The sequence below is a fragment of the Cenococcum geophilum genome (genome assembly GCF_001692895.1).
Source record: "Cenococcum geophilum 1.58 unplaced genomic scaffold K441scaffold_51, whole genome shotgun sequence".
In the NCBI taxonomy this organism is placed as follows: Eukaryota; Fungi; Ascomycota; class Dothideomycetes; order Gloniales; family Gloniaceae; genus Cenococcum; species Cenococcum geophilum.
In genome coordinates this window covers 1,099,564-1,119,387 of record NW_027137609.1, presented here as the reverse complement: position 1 = coordinate 1,119,387, position 19,824 = coordinate 1,099,564, and the positions used below count along the sequence as shown (strand labels likewise).

At 39.4% G+C, this 19,824-nt stretch overlaps 4 protein-coding genes across 4 annotated transcripts; 3 read left to right on the top strand and 1 right to left on the bottom strand.

Moving 5' to 3' along the window:
- Nucleotides 1-70: 70 nt before the first annotated feature.
- Nucleotides 71-1,426, top strand: K441DRAFT_644057 (ribosomal protein S5 domain 2-like protein; the record flags this gene model as incomplete). Its single annotated transcript, XM_067646743.1, has 1 exon — nucleotides 71-1,426. The coding sequence occupies one exon, from the start codon at nucleotides 71-73 to the stop codon at nucleotides 1,139-1,141; it is 1,071 nt and encodes a 356-aa protein (XP_067499525.1). The 3' UTR covers nucleotides 1,142-1,426.
- A 377-nt stretch (nucleotides 1,427-1,803) lies between these two features.
- K441DRAFT_680716 (oxidoreductase-like protein) lies at nucleotides 1,804-2,806 on the top strand (the record flags this gene model as incomplete). The annotated part of the gene is made up of 2 exons (XM_067651394.1): nucleotides 1,804-1,879; nucleotides 1,944-2,806. The coding sequence occupies 2 exons, from the start codon at nucleotides 1,804-1,806 to the stop codon at nucleotides 2,804-2,806; spliced, it is 939 nt and encodes a 312-aa protein (XP_067499524.1).
- Nucleotides 2,807-4,268: 1,462 nt separating this feature from the next.
- Nucleotides 4,269-5,513, top strand: K441DRAFT_680715 (uncharacterized protein; the record flags this gene model as incomplete). The annotated part of the gene is made up of 3 exons (XM_067651393.1): nucleotides 4,269-4,378; nucleotides 4,433-5,035; nucleotides 5,078-5,513. The coding sequence occupies 3 exons, from the start codon at nucleotides 4,269-4,271 to the stop codon at nucleotides 5,511-5,513; spliced, it is 1,149 nt and encodes a 382-aa protein (XP_067499523.1).
- Nucleotides 5,514-7,344: 1,831 nt separating this feature from the next.
- K441DRAFT_448475 (uncharacterized protein) lies at nucleotides 7,345-7,629 on the bottom strand (the record flags this gene model as incomplete). Its single annotated transcript, XM_067641684.1, has 1 exon — nucleotides 7,345-7,629. A coding segment is annotated over one exon (285 nt), but the record flags the coding sequence as incomplete, so codon positions are not given.
- Between the last annotated feature and the right edge of the window lie 12,195 nt (nucleotides 7,630-19,824).

The window sequence follows — 19,824 nt, the reverse complement described above, 5'->3', positions numbered from 1 at the left end:
TTCCCATAATATCCCACACCATCTCCAAACAAAGGGCCAAAGCCGCCGAATCTTATACCCCAAACCGCCAATGGCTGCATCAACCACAGCAGCTCCCTTGTTATCTTTTCCCCGCGATATCTTTGCCGCCCTATCTCCCTCGCCCTTCCTCCTCGCCCACCTCTCCCCGCAAACGCCCTCCACACCTCCCATCCGCCCGAACGGCCGCACCCCCTCCGAATTCCGCAGGCCAACCATAAACGCAGGTAGTCTCACCCACTGCTCCGGTAGCGCCGTCGTCCGACTCGGCGACACCGCCGTCGTATGCGGCGTGCGCGGGGAAATTCTTCTAGCATCAGACATCCCGAACCCGCCCTCCGCGCCTCCCCAGCCAACGCCCACAGAAGTCGACAACACAGACGATGAAGACGACAGCGCAGAGCTCTCGCACCTCTCCCTCCTCGTCCCAAACATCGAGCTCGCAACCGGTAGCACGCCCGCACACCTCCCAGGCTCCCCGCCGTCTTCGCTCGCGCAATCCCTCGCGGCGCGGCTGCGCGCTCTCCTCCTCTCCACGCGCCTCGTCCGCGCTCGCGATCTCCGGATCTTGTACCATCCGCCCCCGACAGCAGATGAGGCGGACATGCCTGATGTCCCGCCGAAAGTGGAGGTCAAGGCGTACTGGACGCTGTACATCGACACTATGTTCATCAGCCTGGACGGCAACGCGTTCGATGCTACATGGGCCGCAGTAATGGCCGCGCTGCGCGACACAAAATTGCCGCGCGCGTGGTGGGATCAGGATGTCGAGGGGGTACTATGCTCAGACGTGCCGTCGGAAGCCAGAGCGTTGGAGTTAAGAGGGTTGCCGATGGCGGCGAGTTTTGCGGTTTTCGCGCCTAATGGAGGATTGGGAGAGAGCGCGGATCAAGGAGATGAGGGGAAGGCGTGGGTACTCAGTGATCCCGATGCGTTTGAGGAGGTGTTGTGTCCTGAGGCTGTGACGGTGACAGTGGATTGCTCGGAGGGGAAGAGGAGAATGCGGCGGATTGAGAAGAGCGGCGGAGGCACTGTGGGGAGGGAGCTGATAAGAGGTGTTGTACAGCGGGCAGAGGAGAGGTGGAAAGACTGGTTAGAAGTTCTCAGTGCTAGGAACAGCTGACGAGTTTGTTGTGTTGAAATGGTTTGCCAAAGATGCAGTCGGTTATCCAGAACAGCCGGGGTGATACGCATAATCAGCCCTGTGCAGTCCGTTTGAGGCCGAAAACTCTAGAACATGATGCCATTCGACCCTTCGCAAGCCTCCTGCAACTATACCGAGGGAACCCTATATATTCATCACAGCTACTAAGCAGAAAGGCAGTGAGATCGTTATGCGATCTTAGGAGAGGGTACCATGATTGAACGAACATAGAAAACGAAATAGTATCATACATCCTAGCATAATCACTTCCATAAAGTGCGGTTCGGCTTAGGACTATCGTATGTATTCTATGGCATGACGGCCGGCCAGGGCAGCTGCGTGCATGCTGCTTCCGGGGGGGGACAGAAGGCCCTAGCTCAGCTGGTCTGTGCGTACGGCATCCAAAATTGTCCCGCGATGCGCAATGAATGTGAACATGCACTCAAACACAAATGGATATAAAATGGCCAGCCGCAGACATGATCAACAGCACTCGAGCTTCATATAAACACACTGCAGCTTCTACAATAGCTTTGATCACTAGCCAATTCCTTCAGCAACTCGAAATTCTTCCGCAAGCAATCCTCGACCTTCTCATACTTAGTACCCTAATTCCACACTTCCTTTCCTCATACTTCGCCATGTTTAGAGGCAAGAGCTTCGATACCTCTAAGGATATTCCAGATCTCTCTGGAAAGGTCATTCTGGTTACAGGAGGTATGTAATCGCTCAATTCAAGCTCTCTTGTCACTCCACATGAGTTTTTTTAACACGAATATAGGAAATGCCGGCCTCGGTCAAGAAACAATCTTCAAATTAGCTTCTCAAAACCCCGCAAAGATCTACTTAGCAGCGCGTACTGCTTCTAGGGCACAAGCTGCAATTAAAGAAGTCGAGAAAACCGTCCCAAATGCTCCAATCGAACACCTTCCTCTCGATCTTGCCTCCTTTGCTTCCATTCGCTCTGCCGCTGAAACTTTCACAAGCGAATCTACTCGCCTTGATCTCCTCATCAACAATGCGGGTGTCATGGGCACACCATACGGCCTTACGAAGGACAGATATGAGGATCAGTTCGGAACAAACGTGATGGGCCATGCGCTTCTTACCAGGCTGCTCCTTCCCACACTCCTCAAAACCGCTGAAGAGCCAAACTCCGACGTGCGCATCGTGAACCTCGCCTCGATCGGTCACCATATGGCGCCCTCCGGCGGCGTGATCTTTGACCAAGCAGCCCTCGAGAACTACTCCACTTGGCGCCGTTACGGTCAGGCCAAGCTTTCCAACATTCTCTTCGCTCGTGAGTTCGCGTGCCGCTATCCTACTATCAAGTCCGTGGCAGTACATCCCGGTATCATCATGACGAATCTGTACACGCCTATGCAGTCTAATATCCTCTCAACATTTGCTGTGTGGTTTGCCCGCACGATGGCACCACTGCTCCCAGGCGTAATGGCCAGCACCAAGGAGGGCGCAGCGAACTCGCTTTGGGCTGCTACTGCGCCAACCGAGAAAGTCAAATCTGGACAGTACTACACGCCAGTTGCATATGCAAGTAATGGCAGTAGGTACGCTCATGACGATGGCTTGGCGAAGAAATTGTGGGAGTATATCGACACGGAGTTGCAAAAGCATGGATTTTAATTAATGAGTTTTTGAAACAGCTATGATTTACAAGGATGCTACCTGGACACTATGATTTCTGTACGATATTAGAAATGAGATAGGATCTGTATGGGTATTACTTCTAGAGGTTTAGGTTTTGGATTTTCGCATTTTTAGTCTTTCACGATTTTAGACATCTACGGCCGTAATATCTATCTCGTTTTCAGTGTCTAAATAGTTTCTTAATTATAATCATGTGCGAGTCATTACCCATTTTCGTCATCAAATATGACAATACCTTCCAAATTAGCGCCTTCAAGTAGTGTTTCTTGATAAAAAGACCGAAACCTCCTTCTCATGTTCACGCTCATTGGCTTGCTCTCATTCTCTCTTTAAAAATCTACTTAGTCAAAGCATAAACTCCCTCCAGTGGTCTCGAATGGCCTAGGCGATCCACATCCATGTGCAACCAAGCAGCGCTACACCACATCCCCTGCCTACAACTTGATAGACATCTCGGTACAGCTTTTCTGATCTACTAAAACTAATCGACAGAAGCAACCAGCCCCCCTGCCTCTTCTAAGATTTCCCAAAGGACTGCGAAGAGGACTTCGAACGAAATTGCATTTTCGACTCCTGCAGTGAAAGAATAGCAATTTATACCATTATACAGCTGCTAGAAGTCTCAACCTAAACACGCCTGTAACTACCAGCTGATTGATTACCACACTAGATACAGGTCTCCGCCTATGGCCTTTCCTCTCAGATTTGGATATCTCAGGTCGTTCTAAAAACGGGCATAGATCACGCTCACCCCAGGCTTGTCCAGATCTACTTCGAACAGCAATTTCCATTATCCCTAGCGCAGCATCTTGAAGATGGACCGAAAGACTAGCTAGCATGAGTCGGAGATGAGGGCCCTGACGGTTATAATGACGACGCGAAGATGGCCGCACAATTCGTTATTTGGAAATTTTGCAGGTAAGCACCTGTTACAAAGTCATATTGCAGGCCGCATCCACCTCTACCGTTGACCTTACCCCTACTGCTACTCTACACCCCTGTGCCAACCACTACTACTACCGCTACCGCTACTAGCCTCTCTAGTTACATTCCGTGATTGCCGTTCCTTGGAAACCTAACTCGGCGATTTATTTTGCTTCATGTCTCCACTTCTTGGAGCCCTTGATATGCTGGCAATCTATGTAAACTAGCGGAAAGTGACAAGGGTATATACAATAACCGCAACAACAGCAACGGCCCACCATCTCACTCCCTTTTTTGACAAGATGTTGACGTTTATACCAAAAACAGACTTGACGAAGCTCTCATATATGAAGTTTAGTCATGGCGCACTCCAAAACCTCCACAACCAGGCCCCGGGTTCCCCGGACCCCACCATTCGGCCAATGCGGGGACGCGGGACCAGACAAGAAACCACGCAAACATCATTTCTAGCATAAGGTAGCCACTAGCAGTTATTGAGAAATAAGAAGCCGACATGCATGTTGTTCAAGAAAGCCCTTGTATTCGGGGGGACTGTAAAATCGCATGCGTTCCGGAGCGCACTCACCTCCGGACTCCGATCCATAATATATCTTGCCCAGTAACGTACTCATGAGGGAAACCTACACCAAATCAGATAATCCTATGCATTGTAAATAGCTTTGAGGGTAGCCATGGCGACTACAGTAAGCGCGTATCCATATCACAAAATCCAACCTCCGGCCCGGGGAAACTCTCCCCCGAGAGGCCGAACGGGATAGTATGGTTCTGGGCCATTCTCGAAGCCGTCATCATTACGCTATTCACAAATAACTGGGTCCGCTGGGTGCAGTCCTCAGACTTCGTTCGCTCGAATCCAGGTCCAGACCCCTATCCCTACTTCTACATCCTTCGAGGAACGGAATTCCTTAGCTGTGCAGTATTCGTATATCTGGGTAACCGCACTCCTATTCAGCCATGGCTCCAAAATGGCGTACCGAGCCTCGACGGCAAGATGTTTCTCGGCGGCGCATTCGCATCAACGCTGGACATCATGTCCGCCGCCTTCAACCCTACATGGGCTATGAACGCGTACGGATACGCCTTCGGATCCTGGGCTAACTTCATCCCTGGTTTTCCAGGCCTAGGCGCGAGCAAGGTGCCGTGGGGCTTGCTGTGGTGTCTCCCGGCATACATCTGGCTTGGGGTCGGTGCCGCGATTCCCGGCTGTAGCATTCTTGAGAAGCTGAGGCAGACGTTCCCGCGCATGAGTACCATGGCTATGTATTCATTCGCGTAGCTTGTCTACATGGCCGCTTTCTTTAGTCTCATGACCTTCTGGAACCGGACTCGGGTGTACACTTATGTCTCTCTGCCGCGCGGGCTCACGCTTTGGTATGGAGAGACCTACCAGCTGCTGCTTTACGAGCCATTCTTGATCGGAACGTATTGCTGGGGATATACGTGGTTGCGTGACACTCGAGACGCCAACGACCGTTGCGCAATCGACCGCAAGGTGGATGATCTGGAAGTTGGGACATTTACGAAGGAGTTGTTGTCGACTCTGGCCGTTTGTGGGTGGGGGGCTGCGACAACTGTCATTACGTATATGGTGCCGCTCAGCTGGTTGTGCATGACTGGAGATAGCCATCCGGCTCTGCCGTCCTATCCTCAGTCGGAGACGTATTGTGGGCAACCCGGAGAAACCCTGTGTCCTGGGCAGCAGCTGAAAAGGATTAAGATTAATGGCCTAAATGAATAATAATAGCTTTCTCCCATGGAGTATTTTACTGTATCGGCGAGAAAATCGTGACACTATAGGGCTCGTGTTATGGTAAATATGGCATAAATGAGGCTTTCACAACTCGAATTTTGAATATAGCGAATTGCATGAGCTAGGGACTTCAACGACAGGAAAGCGAGACAAAAGAAAAGACATAAAGATAGACAATTACTCAAATATCTCTGTATTGAATCCTCCGGACTGTTCTTTGGCCTTTGATTGGTCTTAACTAATCCGACCAAGGATCATAATGCTCTGGATAACCGTATTCTGATGCAATATCCTCCCATTGTAGATATTCATTCTCAGAATCATAATAGTCATAAAAGGTATTGAACGTTTCTGCAGCTCTCGGCTTTGCCGCATCCTTCTGGGGGGATTGTTTTTTCGCTTCTTTTGCTTTCCTCTTGGCTTCCCGTTCTTCTTGCTTCCTGCGCTCCTCGACATTTGCTGCGATTCCCCAGGCCTTGAATTCGGCTTCATTGCTAGTACACCATAGTACGACCTCTCTAGTAGCATACGTGTCCTCTAGACAGTCGTGTCCTTTCTTCCCATGATCCTGGATCTGGGTGCTCAAAAATTCTTTACACAGCGTTTTGAGTCCCCATTGACGCGTAACGCCTGCACCAACAGCATTTTTTGCTAAGATCGCCGAGTCTACGACACGGGCGTGGATAATCCTCAATACATCTAAGTCATGATGGAGAGCGTGACCAACTAGGATGGTTTTCGTGTCAATGTGTTTCCATAACTCTGCGCGGGCCTCCTCCCACCCGTTCAATGTTTGACCTTGAGACTTCGCAAGAATCATTGCCGAATAAGTGATACCACTGAAGCGGGTACGCCAGTCGACAACTTTCTCTTTGGGATATATGAGGGTGTTAATCAGAACTTCGCCAGTGATATAGTCGACCGCGGAAAGCAACGCAAGTTCGCTTCTGCCACCCTTAACGCCAACCATTTCGCAATCCAAAGCAACTGCAGCACGCTTCGGAATTCCACTGGCGTTACTAGGCGATGAAGAAAACACTCCAAATGTAGGTCTACTCACACTAGGGAAATAGCCGTGTTTTGCAAGATCATCAAGTGAGTGGCAATTCTTTGCAAGTGCATTCAGCATTCCCTGCTGTTGAGGAAGGGGAATAATAGACCATCGGTTCTTCCCATGAAGAATTGCCTTCAGTGCATCGTCTGTGGTTGTTCCTGTATTTATCTTGGAACCGACAGTTTTACGGACAACCGGGTCTAAGGGCTGAAGGATTTTGGAATGGTTTGAGACTGGTAGCGCATTTTCTCTATCTTGGACTTGTACGCCGACTGAGGTGTATGAATGGGTAGCATTTCCCGCGATTGGATTTTCGGCATTGATGTTGAACTTTCGCATCTCTAAAATTGTTTCCATACTTTGGCAAAATTCTTGCCAAACATTAGATGATAGACCGGGAACTTGATAAGTTTGGGGGATGACATGGATGGGTGATCGTAAGTGGTCTTGGAGAGCTTCCGGACTTTTGAAATGTTTTCGGCAACCAATACAATAGTGTAAAGGGATATGAGTGGCGGGCGCAACATAAGATGGGACCGCTTGCTTGAGAGGAGGCGTCTTGAATTCTATCTTGATATTCGAGGGTGCATGAGCCGCAGACGACAAGTGCATCTGGAGGGCTTGGTCGCTCTTGAAGGTTTTGGCGCAGAGATAGCAATTGTATCCAAGACGAGCGGGACCGCTGGGTGCCAGATTTGGGGACGAGACGGTGGCTTCTCTGAGTAAGGGATTTTTATGGTGCGTTGCATGAAATGGAGCGTCGGCCAGATGCTGCCGTAAAGCAATTTGGTCACAAAATGATCTCTTACAAATGGAACATCCCACCTGCTTAGATTGACCATTATGAGCGGTGGAATTTTGATGTTGGTCAAGAGCTTCTGGACTCCCAAAGGTTTTCGCACATGTCCTGCAGGGCAAAGGAGGAGTGTGGCTGGTCGAACGCATGTGTTGCTGGAGCGCTTGCTTGCTAATGAACGATCGTCCACAGTTATCATAAGTGCATAAATGAACGTGGGTAGGAGACCTCATGTGTTGCTGTAATGCAGTGGAGCTGAGGAAACATTTCGTACATATAGTACAAGGATATGTCATGGCTTCAGAAATAGGAGGAAACAAGAACTTCTCTAGAGTGGTTGTAGATTGGTTGAGGTGTAAGAACGGCAGAGGGCTAGGTACTTAAATGCCGGGTGTTTGCGGTGCTGCGCCTCAGCGTCAACTTCTGCCTACATCTTAGTTGTGCCACAGGGGCGTCTCAACAATGTTTCAACCGCAGCCAACGATTCGTTCTCCATTGTTTCTTAGAGATTCTCGTTTGACACTGCCATTGATTTGGCTTCGCGCTTCCATGCGTGGGAAAGAGGTCGGGTGGAAAGTCAGGGGTAAGGAGACTCAGCTGAGCGTTATCTCCCCGGTGATCGTTGGTACGTGCGCATAGCGCACGTGCGGCATATTGCTCGTTATCACCAACGAATTCTCCATTGACGGTCTGAGAGTTTATGGTCCTAGCTTTGGTGGTAGCTTAAAGTTTCAAAATTCTATGTAGTCTTCCCTTACTGCTATACCTTATATACTCCTCTAGGTCTAATTATCTCTAAATTACTACAAGGTGAAAGCTCCTTATCTTCTCTATCGCCTCTACGTTGTAGCGATATCGTAGCTCTATTCTCCGAGAAGTTGGATATGAACAGTCGGTCAGTTTTAGTTTTAAATCTGTCACACGGGGAAGCAAGTGTATGATGGTGTGTGTGGAGACTCCATAAGGTGGAGTCGTCACGAAGAACGAATATCTATACAAGCGAGATATCACGTGATCGCAGGAAGCTCCTGTGGATGCATGCCTACCCCCTACCAAGAAAATCTATAAAGATGCGTTTTAAAATCCAACTTACGTTCTATAACGATATATCTCGCCCCTTAGTATTCTAATTATAGGGCTATAGTATATACTTATAAAGATATAATTGCCTAAAGAATCCATTACATTAAATATATATAATATAACTATCGTAGTTGGGACATGGCTCGTAAAATTCGATTTCCAAAACATTTAGTTTGTACCAAAACGACGCCTATAAGCTCTCAGACGCTTCACAGAATATTTGGGGGAGCCGTTGCACGTGCTTCCCCTGCCCCGTAACCAAAATCTACGGAGGTGCGTTTCAAAAGTCTTTGCCGCCAAGAAATTGACCGCTTTAGTTTACCGCCTTCCAAATCTAAATATCTATCACATATCGGAGGGGGAGGTAGATATATCGCGAGGGCCGCCAAGGCGCTAGCGGGGAGCGGGCCAATAGCGATTTTCCATCCCGGGGATAGAAAATCCTAATTGGCTAGCTAAAGTCAGGGTCCGCGAAATATAGTAAGTAGCGTGCCCCAGCACCGTTATATATAGATAACCAATATAGTATACACTAAGCGCTAAAGGCGAAAAATTGGAAGTATCTAGTAAGGATATATTAGGCGCTAGATAAGTAATAGTATAAAAATGCTAAGTATATACACGGCTAGTATTTAGTAAAAGTATAAAGTTTAGAGGACTTAATACTTTAATTAGGAAGATTTTTTTTAATAGAAAAATGCCTAGACGGATAATAGTATAAAAAGGAAAAAAAATAAACTAAGTATTAGCTAAAAGTAAACTAAGTATAAATAGGATCTAGTAACTAATAGTTAGGAAAAGAGGAGGTTTATAGAACTAGAGAGAGCTAATAGTAGAGCCTTAGACTCTTAAAGGAATTTAAGGACAATACCTAAACCTATAAGTTAATTAGCAAGATTAGCAGTTTAAAGCACTAATAGATAGTAAAGCAATAAGGAACTATATCTTACTAGAAGTAGTTAAAAAAATAGGACTATTATATAAACAAAAGAAGTACCTTTATCTATTAGTTATAATTTTAGGAAATCTAATAGCCTATAAAGGAGGTATTATTAACCTTAAAATAGGACTAATTCAGCTAACTATTAAAGGAAGACTAGTTAAGGTATCTTTTAATATCCTATTATTAGGACGAGATAAGGCAGTATTAGATATACCTTAGTTATAGAAATATAATCTAAAAAATTAATTAGATTATAGGTTAGGTTAATATACTAGTGTCTATATATTGCTTAGCAGCATCCACTTTAGCAACGCACAATGCTAAGACCTCCTATAATATTCGCGAATATTAAACGCAGTCACTACGTGGCTAATTCGCTTTTAATATCGCTAAACTCATTAATATTTATTATATATTCATTATCCATTTATTTAAGAATTATTTTATAACGCTATTACCGCTTATAACTAACTAGGAGATTTATATACGTATATAATCCTAATAAGCAAACCCACCTAGACGACCTACCTTAACTACACCCTCCTTTATTAGTTATATAATGCCGTCCGAGGCTAATATACGCGCTACTGCCGTAGAAAAGCGCAAAATTACTAAAGAGTAAAGAGAACAAGCCTAAGATAAAAGGGAGATTTAGAAGTATAAGGAAGAGCGTAAAGCCTACCTAGTAGAGGAGGCTCGCTAGTATAAATACTACCTAGCTTAAATAGCTTAATTATAGTTAGGCTTAGCCGCTTTGGCCTTATAGGCTACTATAACAGCTACTAACGTGTTCCACCACTCCCCGGCAAACACCACTCCCTAATAAACCCCACTAAAATTAAGACGCGTCTTCAATCAAATTAACTATGGTATTACAACACAACGTTTAGAAGCTTTAGTAAGAAGGCAGACTAGCTCTTTTAAAGCAAGCTATTTAAAATAATTAGATTTCAGGCTTTTATAGGGCAGCTAGGTTGTATAGCGTCCCAGAAACGAGCCTTTGGCGTCACGTTAAGGGCTTAGTACCAATCGCGCAATTTAACTTAAAAAAACGAAAGCTACAGCTATCTAAGGAGCAGGCACTTGTGCAGTAGATCCTAGAGCTTAACCAACGCGGATTTCCCCCCTAGATTATTGACGTACAATAAATGGCAGACATATTACTTGCCGCGCGTGGCCAGAATCCTCCCCCTTAGCCAGTTGGTAAGAACTAGGTATCGCGATTTATTAACACTTAGCTAGAGCTTTAGACAAAGTGGAATTATAAATTCTACTTATAGCGCGCGAAATGCAAGGATCCAAAGATAATAGGCCTATGGTTTAAGCTTATAGAGGAGACGCGTTAGGCGTATAGCATACTTAATAAGGATACCTACAACTTTAACGAGACTGGATTTATAATGGGTATAGCTATAACCTTAAAGGTTATTATAAGCTCTGATACAATAGGCTAGGCAGTTACTATTTAGCCAGGTAATTATAAGTGGGTAATAGCAATTGAAGGAGTTAACGCAACTAGGTAGGTAATTCTACCCTTTATTATCCTATCAGGAAAGCTCTATTAGGTAGGCTGGTATTAAGGCCTACCTACTAACTGGGTACTTGCTATAAGCGATAACGGCTAAACTATAGATAAGCTAGGATATAAATAGATTTAGCATTTTAATAGGTGTACGCAGTTTTATATAAAGGGAGTCTATCGCCTACTTATCCTAGATGGCTACGGCAGCCACACAATACCTAAATTTAATTAATTCTGTATAGCGAATAAGATTATTACGCTCTATATGCCTGCGTATACCTTATACCTTCTTCAGCCACTTAACGTAAGCTGCTACTCTTCTCTTAAGCACGCGTACGGACAAGAAGTGCAGGACTTTGCCCGCTAAGGCATCTATTATATTAATAAAAAGGACTTTCTATTAATATATTTAAAGATACGGCTACCTATCTTCTTAAGCCAGAATATTAGAAGTGGATTTCTCGCTATAGGCCTATTACCATACAATCCTTAGCGCGTTTTATTATCGCTTTTAGTCCTAAAGACACCTTCTCCGCTAGGCATAGCTAACGGCCTAGTACCTTAATAGATGTTAGAAACACCACATACTACTACTTAACTAGAGCAGCAGGTAAGGCTTATATATAACCTCCTTTAGCGCTAGTTATAGAGCCCTACTAGCTAGGCAATAAACTAGCTTATTAAAGGCTGCCAGCTTGCTATATATTTAGCAGTAATGCTTATAAAGGAGAATATAGAGCTCCACGCAGCTAATTAATGTAGAAAGTAGAAGTAATAGCAGCGCCGAAGGTATATTGCACAGGGAGGAGCTCTATAGGCTTAGCAGGGCTAGCTTCTAGTTTAGAGCTTAGAAAGTGCTAAGCAGGAGGAGGTTTAGAGAGAGGCTACTTAGGTATGCCAGCGCGCACCACCAACGTACTTAAATTGCTACATCTAAGGTTATAATAGGCTTTAATGTACTAGTAAATAGAGAATCTATAGGCTAGATTTTTAATTAAATTTATTTTATTATGGTGGAATAATTATGCAAAAACGCGTCTTAATTTTGGTGGGGTTTACTAGGGAGTGGTGTTTGCCGGGGAGTGGTGGAACACGTTATAGCTAATATCCTTAGTAAGCCTCTCCCTTCTAGTATAAAGTCGCTTAAATTCCGCCTTCTTAGCGTTATAAAAAGGGATTACCTAGATATTTTTAAGGGTACCTTTAATCTAGTAAACCTTACCTATCTTTAAGTCTATACTGCTTAAATTAAGATCGCTAATAAGACATAGATTAAGAATAGTACTCTAGTTATAAGGAAGGTAAAGGTAAATAGGAAGTGCACCTTCAAATCGGAAAAGTAACAGTCCGACGTCCAAGCAGGCTTAGACCGCCCAGGCCACGCGCGCTTAGGCCAAATCTTAACGTTGCCACTAAAGATAAGCCCCTTTCTCAGAAAAGTTAGCAAAATTCTATATATGGCTTAGTTAATGCCTAGAAATACCTAGTACGCCTTAATATAAGATAGGGCGCGGAGTTAGACTTACTCTAAAAGTATAAGATAATATATTGCATTTTATATATTTTCTAAGAAAAAAAAAATATTTAGTCCTTTTTCTAGTACTTAATAAACTGTTATAATAGAACCTAGCGCTAGGTGTTAGTCACATAGGGTGACTCACTAATAACGACTACTCGAGTAGGGTTACAGTGATGTTAGTTAATAAGCTTTTTCATTAGAATGAGGGAGGGCGAGGAGCTTAAGACTCTACGCCACGCTAGTGCCGCGGCGTTACGTAACAACCGCTTACCTTATTCCCGATACTGGCAACTCTTCTTTTATAGTTACCATCTATATATAAATACTGCTTAACTAGCGTAATAAATATCAATCCTCCTTACTTACTATTGCTATTGTAATATAAGTCTCACTGTTCTAAAGTTTGCCTTTAAGCACGTGGTGCTTTCTTACTTAAAGTCGTAGGTGGATATTATATTAGGGCCGCCAAGGCGCTAGTTATAAGCGAGCTAATAGCAATTTTCTATCCTAGGGATAGAAAATCCTAATTGGCTAGGTTAAGTTAGGGTCTATAAAATCTGGCCAATTAGATAACTTTAACTGGCGGTTAAAGTTCCTAGATATCTTAAGACCTTATATAACTAAGAAATTTCTAAGGACTCCCTTTTAACCTAACCTTCAACTCGTATATATAGAGTATTTATATTAATAAACGTCTCTAGTGCCTTATTTAGGTTCGCCTTTATTATTACATCTACTAGGTTATCTTAGCTATTAATTTATTAAATCTTAAAGAGTTTTTAACGCTTATAGGATTGCTAAAGTGCCATAATATTAATTATAAGGCGCTTCTCCTTTATAGTACTAAGCTTAACTAAATACTTATAGAGGGAATATAAGTCGGTGTATATAATTATAGGGATAATAGGAAGTTCGAGTTAATCTATAATTATCTTTAGGGTAGTTTTAATTACAATTGCTATATTAACTCCGCTAACTATTCTATATATCTCTAACGCTAAAATACTTTAAGTAACGCGCTTACTCTTAGTTAAGCTCTAATAAATAAGATTACTATAGATTATAAAGTTATTCTCTCTAGTAAATTTATTTATAATAATAATCTTATATCCTAACTAGGAGCTAAAATCTTTATTATTTATAAACAATTTATTAATAAATATAAAGAGCTTAGTAGTAGGAAGATTAATAAGCATATAAAGTAGTCCCTAATTAAGATAGTTCATTTACTAAAAAAGATATTTATTTAAGGCAAGAACGTTATTTTTAGTTAATTCCTAGTATTAGGCGGTAATAGAGAAATTAAATAAAGCCTTAGGTTAACAGATAGAAGTAACATAAGCTCTATAAGCGCGTTACTCTACATATCCTTATTTTAGAGAGTTAATGTTAATAATATTAATCTTCTTACCTTAACCCTTCTGGCGTAAAGTAATAGAATCCTTATTTAGGGAGAGGATACATCTATTAAAAAGTAATAGTATTATTAAATTAAGCTTTTCCTTTAGCTTTATTATAAGATTTACCTTTACTAGCTTATCTTCTTTAAGAGCTAAAAACTAGTTATCTCCTAAGATAATTATATTATTAGTTTATATACTAATAATTCTAAATAGAGTTCCTATAGTTATAATAAGGAAGTAGGGATTAAATATAGAAGTAGTTATTAAAAGCTTCTCTTTATAGTGCTTACTATAGGTAGCCTACTAGTAAGTTCCTACCTCTGCAATTCTATATAATGGCTTAAGTATAACTATAATTATATCTTTGGGATATTAGTAGCAAATTTACTCTAGAAGGTATGCTAATATTAAGCGCTAAAGGTATATCTCTAATTAGGTGTAGGCCTAAGTAATATTTTACAAATAGACCGCTATTCTATTCTTTATTAGGGAGGAAGCTAGTGCAATAATAACTCGCTAACTAGCTCGTTAAATTATAGAAGATTACGTAAGAATTACCTCCTTACTATTATTATTATAACCTTAAATAATAAGCCTTAATTTCTTAAATAGGGCGTTAATAGCTTTACCCTTAATCTTATTAACTATTCTTAACTTAAAGATATAAACTCTACTAAATTTAGTAGGGTTATACTTCTTAAATTTAAAGACTCCTCTTATAATAAAACTATCGATCTCCTACTTATCGGATACTTAGAAAGGAACTCCTAGAGTTATAATACAACCTTCCTTTTAAAGCTATTTTATAAGCTTAAAGTTAGCCTTCTCCTTAGCTATTATAAAGGCCATTAATAACTTAACTCTATTCTTAATGGTAGTAATAAATTGCTCTTTAAAATTAATAAGGTATTAGCGATTTTGTAATTTTTTCGGGCGACCTCTACCGCGTTATTGTTACGGCGTATCTACTATAATTATATTAGAATCGTGGTCGCCTTCTAAATCACATTAATTGTAGCTCTCTTTTAGGGCATCTTCTATAGCATCCTATAAAAGCTTAGAACTATTATCTTTATAGTAAGGCTTAATAACAGTTAAACGGAATTAAGTAGGTCTATAAGGTATCTAAATAGTATAAGTCTAACTATTAATTATAATAAGTTAATGTGGGCCTAACTATCCTCCCTTTTTACGCTATACGCGTACCTTAGACTAGAGTAGCAGATTAAGCGTAGTTAAGGTGTTTAGACTATTTCTTATTTCTAATACATCGTTAACCTAGTATATAGCGTAGAGATATTATACCTCCTTTGTTACCTTATAAATAGCCTTAGCTTATTATATAATAGAGGAAGATAATAAAGAATTATTAGTTATTTAAGGGTAGGTGCTAAAGACTAGTAATATAGGTATAAGTCCATCTGGGCTAGCGGAATTATTAATGGCTTTAACAGCTATTTATAAGGTAAGTTTTTTACTAGCGTTCTCTAGTTTTAAAGAGATAATCTTATATACGCGGCATAATAGTGCGTAATATCGCTTTACTTTTTTAATACTATTATATGCCTTAATAGGGACTTCCTTAACCTTAATTGCTATTGCTTTTATCTATTATTAAAACTCTATAAATAAGAAGTTCTTTTCTATATTATAGATAATTTAATTAGGGGGTTTTAGGTAGATATTAATCTAGTATAATTAAAGGGTATCCTATGCATTCTTAGCTAATATATCCTTTAAGAATCGTGCGGCTTAGAAGGAGGTTAAGAAGTTAATAACTTAGAGTACTAGCTTGCCGCTAAGATATATAACGTTAACAATAATATAAAAGTTAAAGTTGTAGTTATCTTTAAGGGTAAACTTAAATCGGCTAGGGGACTTCTAGTTTATTTAGTAGTAATAGTAGTACTTTATAAGATACTTAATTACCTTAACTTTAACTTTATAGCCTACTTGCTAAAGAACCCTAAGTAATTAATAAACGGATAGGTGGCTAAAATAATAGTATAGTTGGCGTAACTCTAACTTAGTTAAGTAGCTCTAAGTAATACTCTTTTCTAGTTAATAAAGGAGTAATTAAAGGTAACCCTACTTACATATAATGGGCACCCGATTATCTCCCTAAATAAGTATATCCTTAAGGTTATTAAGTTTAACGCCTAATTTATTTATATCTTTAATGTAAAATAAAAATAGGGTATTTATAGGAATGATGTAAAAGGTAATATACCCTAAGGGGGTTTGGACCCTAATTATGCTAAAAAAGATTATAGTACCTTTACCAAAATAAATTATATATTAGCCTACCGTTAAATAGTTAATCTAAATAGAGCTATTAAGCTGCTAAAGGGCTTAAACTTAAGGTTCTCCTACTATAGATACTTCTGTAGCTCTAGTATCTAACATAATACTATAAAAGATATTCGCTAAGTATTTATTATTAAAGAAGAACATAGAACTCTTCCTTAGCTTATTAAAGATATCTAACTTTATAGTAAAATAGAGCGTAGATTAGTTATTAAGAATAGTAACAATTTATATACTATTTACCTCACTATACTTAGTAAAGTATTGGTTAAATAAGTACTTCTTAATTTCTATATCTATAAGGAGCTATTCGGCCTTATTAACCTTACCCTTAAGATCTTCTACGCCTTTATATTAAACTAGGAAGCTTTAGAAGTAGGCTATAATAACCTTATAATTTCTAATATTTCTTATACTTTAATAAAACTTATTATATGCCTCCTTTTACTTATTAAGAGAATGCCTAGTTAACTAGTAATTTAGTTTCTTATAAATATAGCACTTCTTTTAGCAATTACTTTAAAATAAACCTCTATAAGGACCTCCACCTTTACCTTATAGTTATTAATTATACCCTCTACCGTATTACCTACCCTAGCTACTATATATTCGATTAGTCTAGTTATAATTATATTAGTTAGGCGGGTTAATTAAAGTAGGTTAAAGTTAGGTATTAAATTACTATACTTTTTAAGAGCGTAAAGCGGTGTTAATAGAAGATCTTAATTAAGTATATACTCCTTTATAAGTATTTATAGGATTAAAGAGAGTAAGGTTATATTCTTTAACACCTTAGCATACGCTAATAACTTAATTACGTAAGCTAAAGTCCTCTTAATATAATTTGGATAAACCACGCTAAATCATCTAAAGTTAATTAAAGAGCTTTTAAAGATAATTAAGTTAAGGGATACCTAGGTTTATAGCAATAATCCTTAAAAAAGTAATCTCTCTCTATTCTAATATATACTGCTACTTATTCTCTTCTATTTTAAAGTAGTATCTTAACTTATATATTATGCGGTTAAAATTATATCCTTTTCCTGCTAAATAATTATAATAGAAGGTACTAGCTTAGCCCTTAAGCATAACGGAATAGGCATTATAGTATTAATTAGACTCTATTCCTATCTTTTAGTAATAATTATAGAAGATACGTAGTTTTAAATTAAAAATATTATATAATTTCCTACTAAACTTCTTCTCTTAATCTAAATAGAGCTTTATAAGCTCTATAAGTAATTTTAAACTACCTCTAATTTAAGATTAAGATAAAGGAGGTAGGGGTTATATTATAGGCTATAGTAGGGACGTAGGTTTAGTCGGTGGAGTCTAAAGGTTATTAAATCGCGAAGTAATAGGATCCTATGCCTGCTCTTATTAGGGTATAGTATTTAACGTTAAGGTTATAGGTTAAATTAAATATAGAGAAGTTAAAGGTAGAGGTAGGTTCGTCTTTAGAGGTATATTACTTGGGTTCTATTATAAGTTAAACTTCCTTATAGTGCGTAGTTAGTGCTTAATTTCTTATCGAGTCTATTTATGTTCTTCTTTTATATTAATAACCTACTCCTAAATATTGTCTCTAATAGTACCCCCATCCTTAGGGATAAATACTTTATTCTCCTAAAGGAAGTTACGAAAGTCCTATATAATATCCTTATTTATAGGGGCCTATATTTCCTTTATCTATCTAATAAAGTCCTCCTTTATACATTCCTATAGCGCGGTATTATTATATTTACTATCCTTATAATACGCTATACGGTATAATAAAAATCCATTTAAGTCTTGTTTATTAGCGTTTATAAGGTTAATTATAGCTTTATTCTATATCTTTGGGTTAATATCTTCCTTATACTTCTTTAGGTAGGTTAATGCTATAGTAGGTATAAAATTAACGGGGTGTCGTACGTTAAAGGTAGGTAGGATTTTCGGTTTTATAGGATCTCATAGGTTTGCTGTTAAGAAGTAGGCAATTTAAGATGTTGTTTAACGCGTTTTGGACGTCATTTAACGCGTTTTAGACGTTAACTTAGGACCTTAGGTTTAGTGACACTTCTGACCTAAAGTACTTAACTAAATCTTTATAAACGCGGTTGTTCTATATAATAGACGCAACTTAGTATCTCCTAGTACTTAATAACACTTCTATTACTAGTTTTTCGTAAGTTTAAGGTAGTATAGTGTTACCGGGATCCATTCCATATAAGCGTATATAGCACCTCTATATAAGACTGTCTCTTCTATTTAAAAACCTAGCTGCTCTATAGTTAACTATATATTTAACCACTAATTAGTATTAGTTATATAGGGTGACTTACTAATAACGACTACTCGAGTAGGGTTATAGTGATGTTAGTTAATAAGCTTTTTTATTAGAATAAGGGAGGGCAAGGAGCTTAAGACTCTACGCTACACTAGTGCCGCAGCGTTACGTAACAACTGCTTGCCTTATTCCCGACACTAGGTTTCCAAAGGCATATAATTACTAGTAAAATTAGCTTAAAGCTTCTTTAAAACCGAAAAGTAACCGTTTAGTAACTATCTAGTAATAGTCTAGTAAAGGTCTAAATATAGTAAAGGTAACTATTCTTAAGGGGTACTACTAGAAATTTGGCCTTATCTACTAAAATTTTTAAGAAAATCTTAAAAGCGGGCATATGCCGTAAGCACGAATTTTTTAATATAGTAGATACTAAATCTTATTATAAATTCTAAATGCGCACTTATAATTTATCGGAAAAAACAAGAGAAAAAACCGTAAAAAAGTTTTATCGTTTTATTGCGCTAATTAAGATTATTATTATCCTAAGGCCGAGATTCCCCTTTAAGTTCTCGGTATTTCTAAGCAATTTAGTAATTACTCTTATATACCTCCACCTTTAAACCTTTTTAATATATAAAAACTTCGTTAAAACCTAGTAATTTTCCTTAATATTTAGCTCTTGCCCTTATAATATCCTCGGTATTAATTATTTAATATTTTAACCGAGCTTTTAATACTATTTCCATCCATTTTATACGCCTACTCTACTTAGAGCTCTTATTAACCGTAAAAAAGTCCTCCTAAAAAGCAGTTTTACTAGAATACATACTATATATTAATATAATAGTCTATAAAATAAAGTATAATTAGTAAATATAGGTAGGGCTTTTAATATAAATTAGATATATTAATACCTTTTACTCTAAATAGCCCTTTTTTAAGGGTTTCTAAGACTCTTTTGCTACGCCACGGTATAATTAAGCCCAATATTTTAATAGAATTGGAATACCTTTTACTTTTATAAGTAAAAAGTGGTGCCAATTATAAAATAATTAAGAAATATTATTAGTATAACTAATAATTCCGTACGGCTATATAATATCCTTATTTAAGAACTTTAGTAGTATTCCGTTTATAGTAATTTCCCAAAATAGGGAATAGTTTTCTTAAAGTAACAGAGAAGATTTAAGGGTATTTAACTAGAAAATCGAGGTTAATACTTAAGGTTGGTTAAGGTGCTAAATAGTATTAGACTAAGATAGATTTCGCGTAAGTTCTAAGAAAGTCTCCTAAAGACCTCGCTGCACTAAAGTAAAATCTCCAGTAGTTTCAATATTTAAGTTAAAATTAAATAAATTCTACCTTTAAATAGTAACCTCTACTTAGAGAAGTAAAGCGCGATT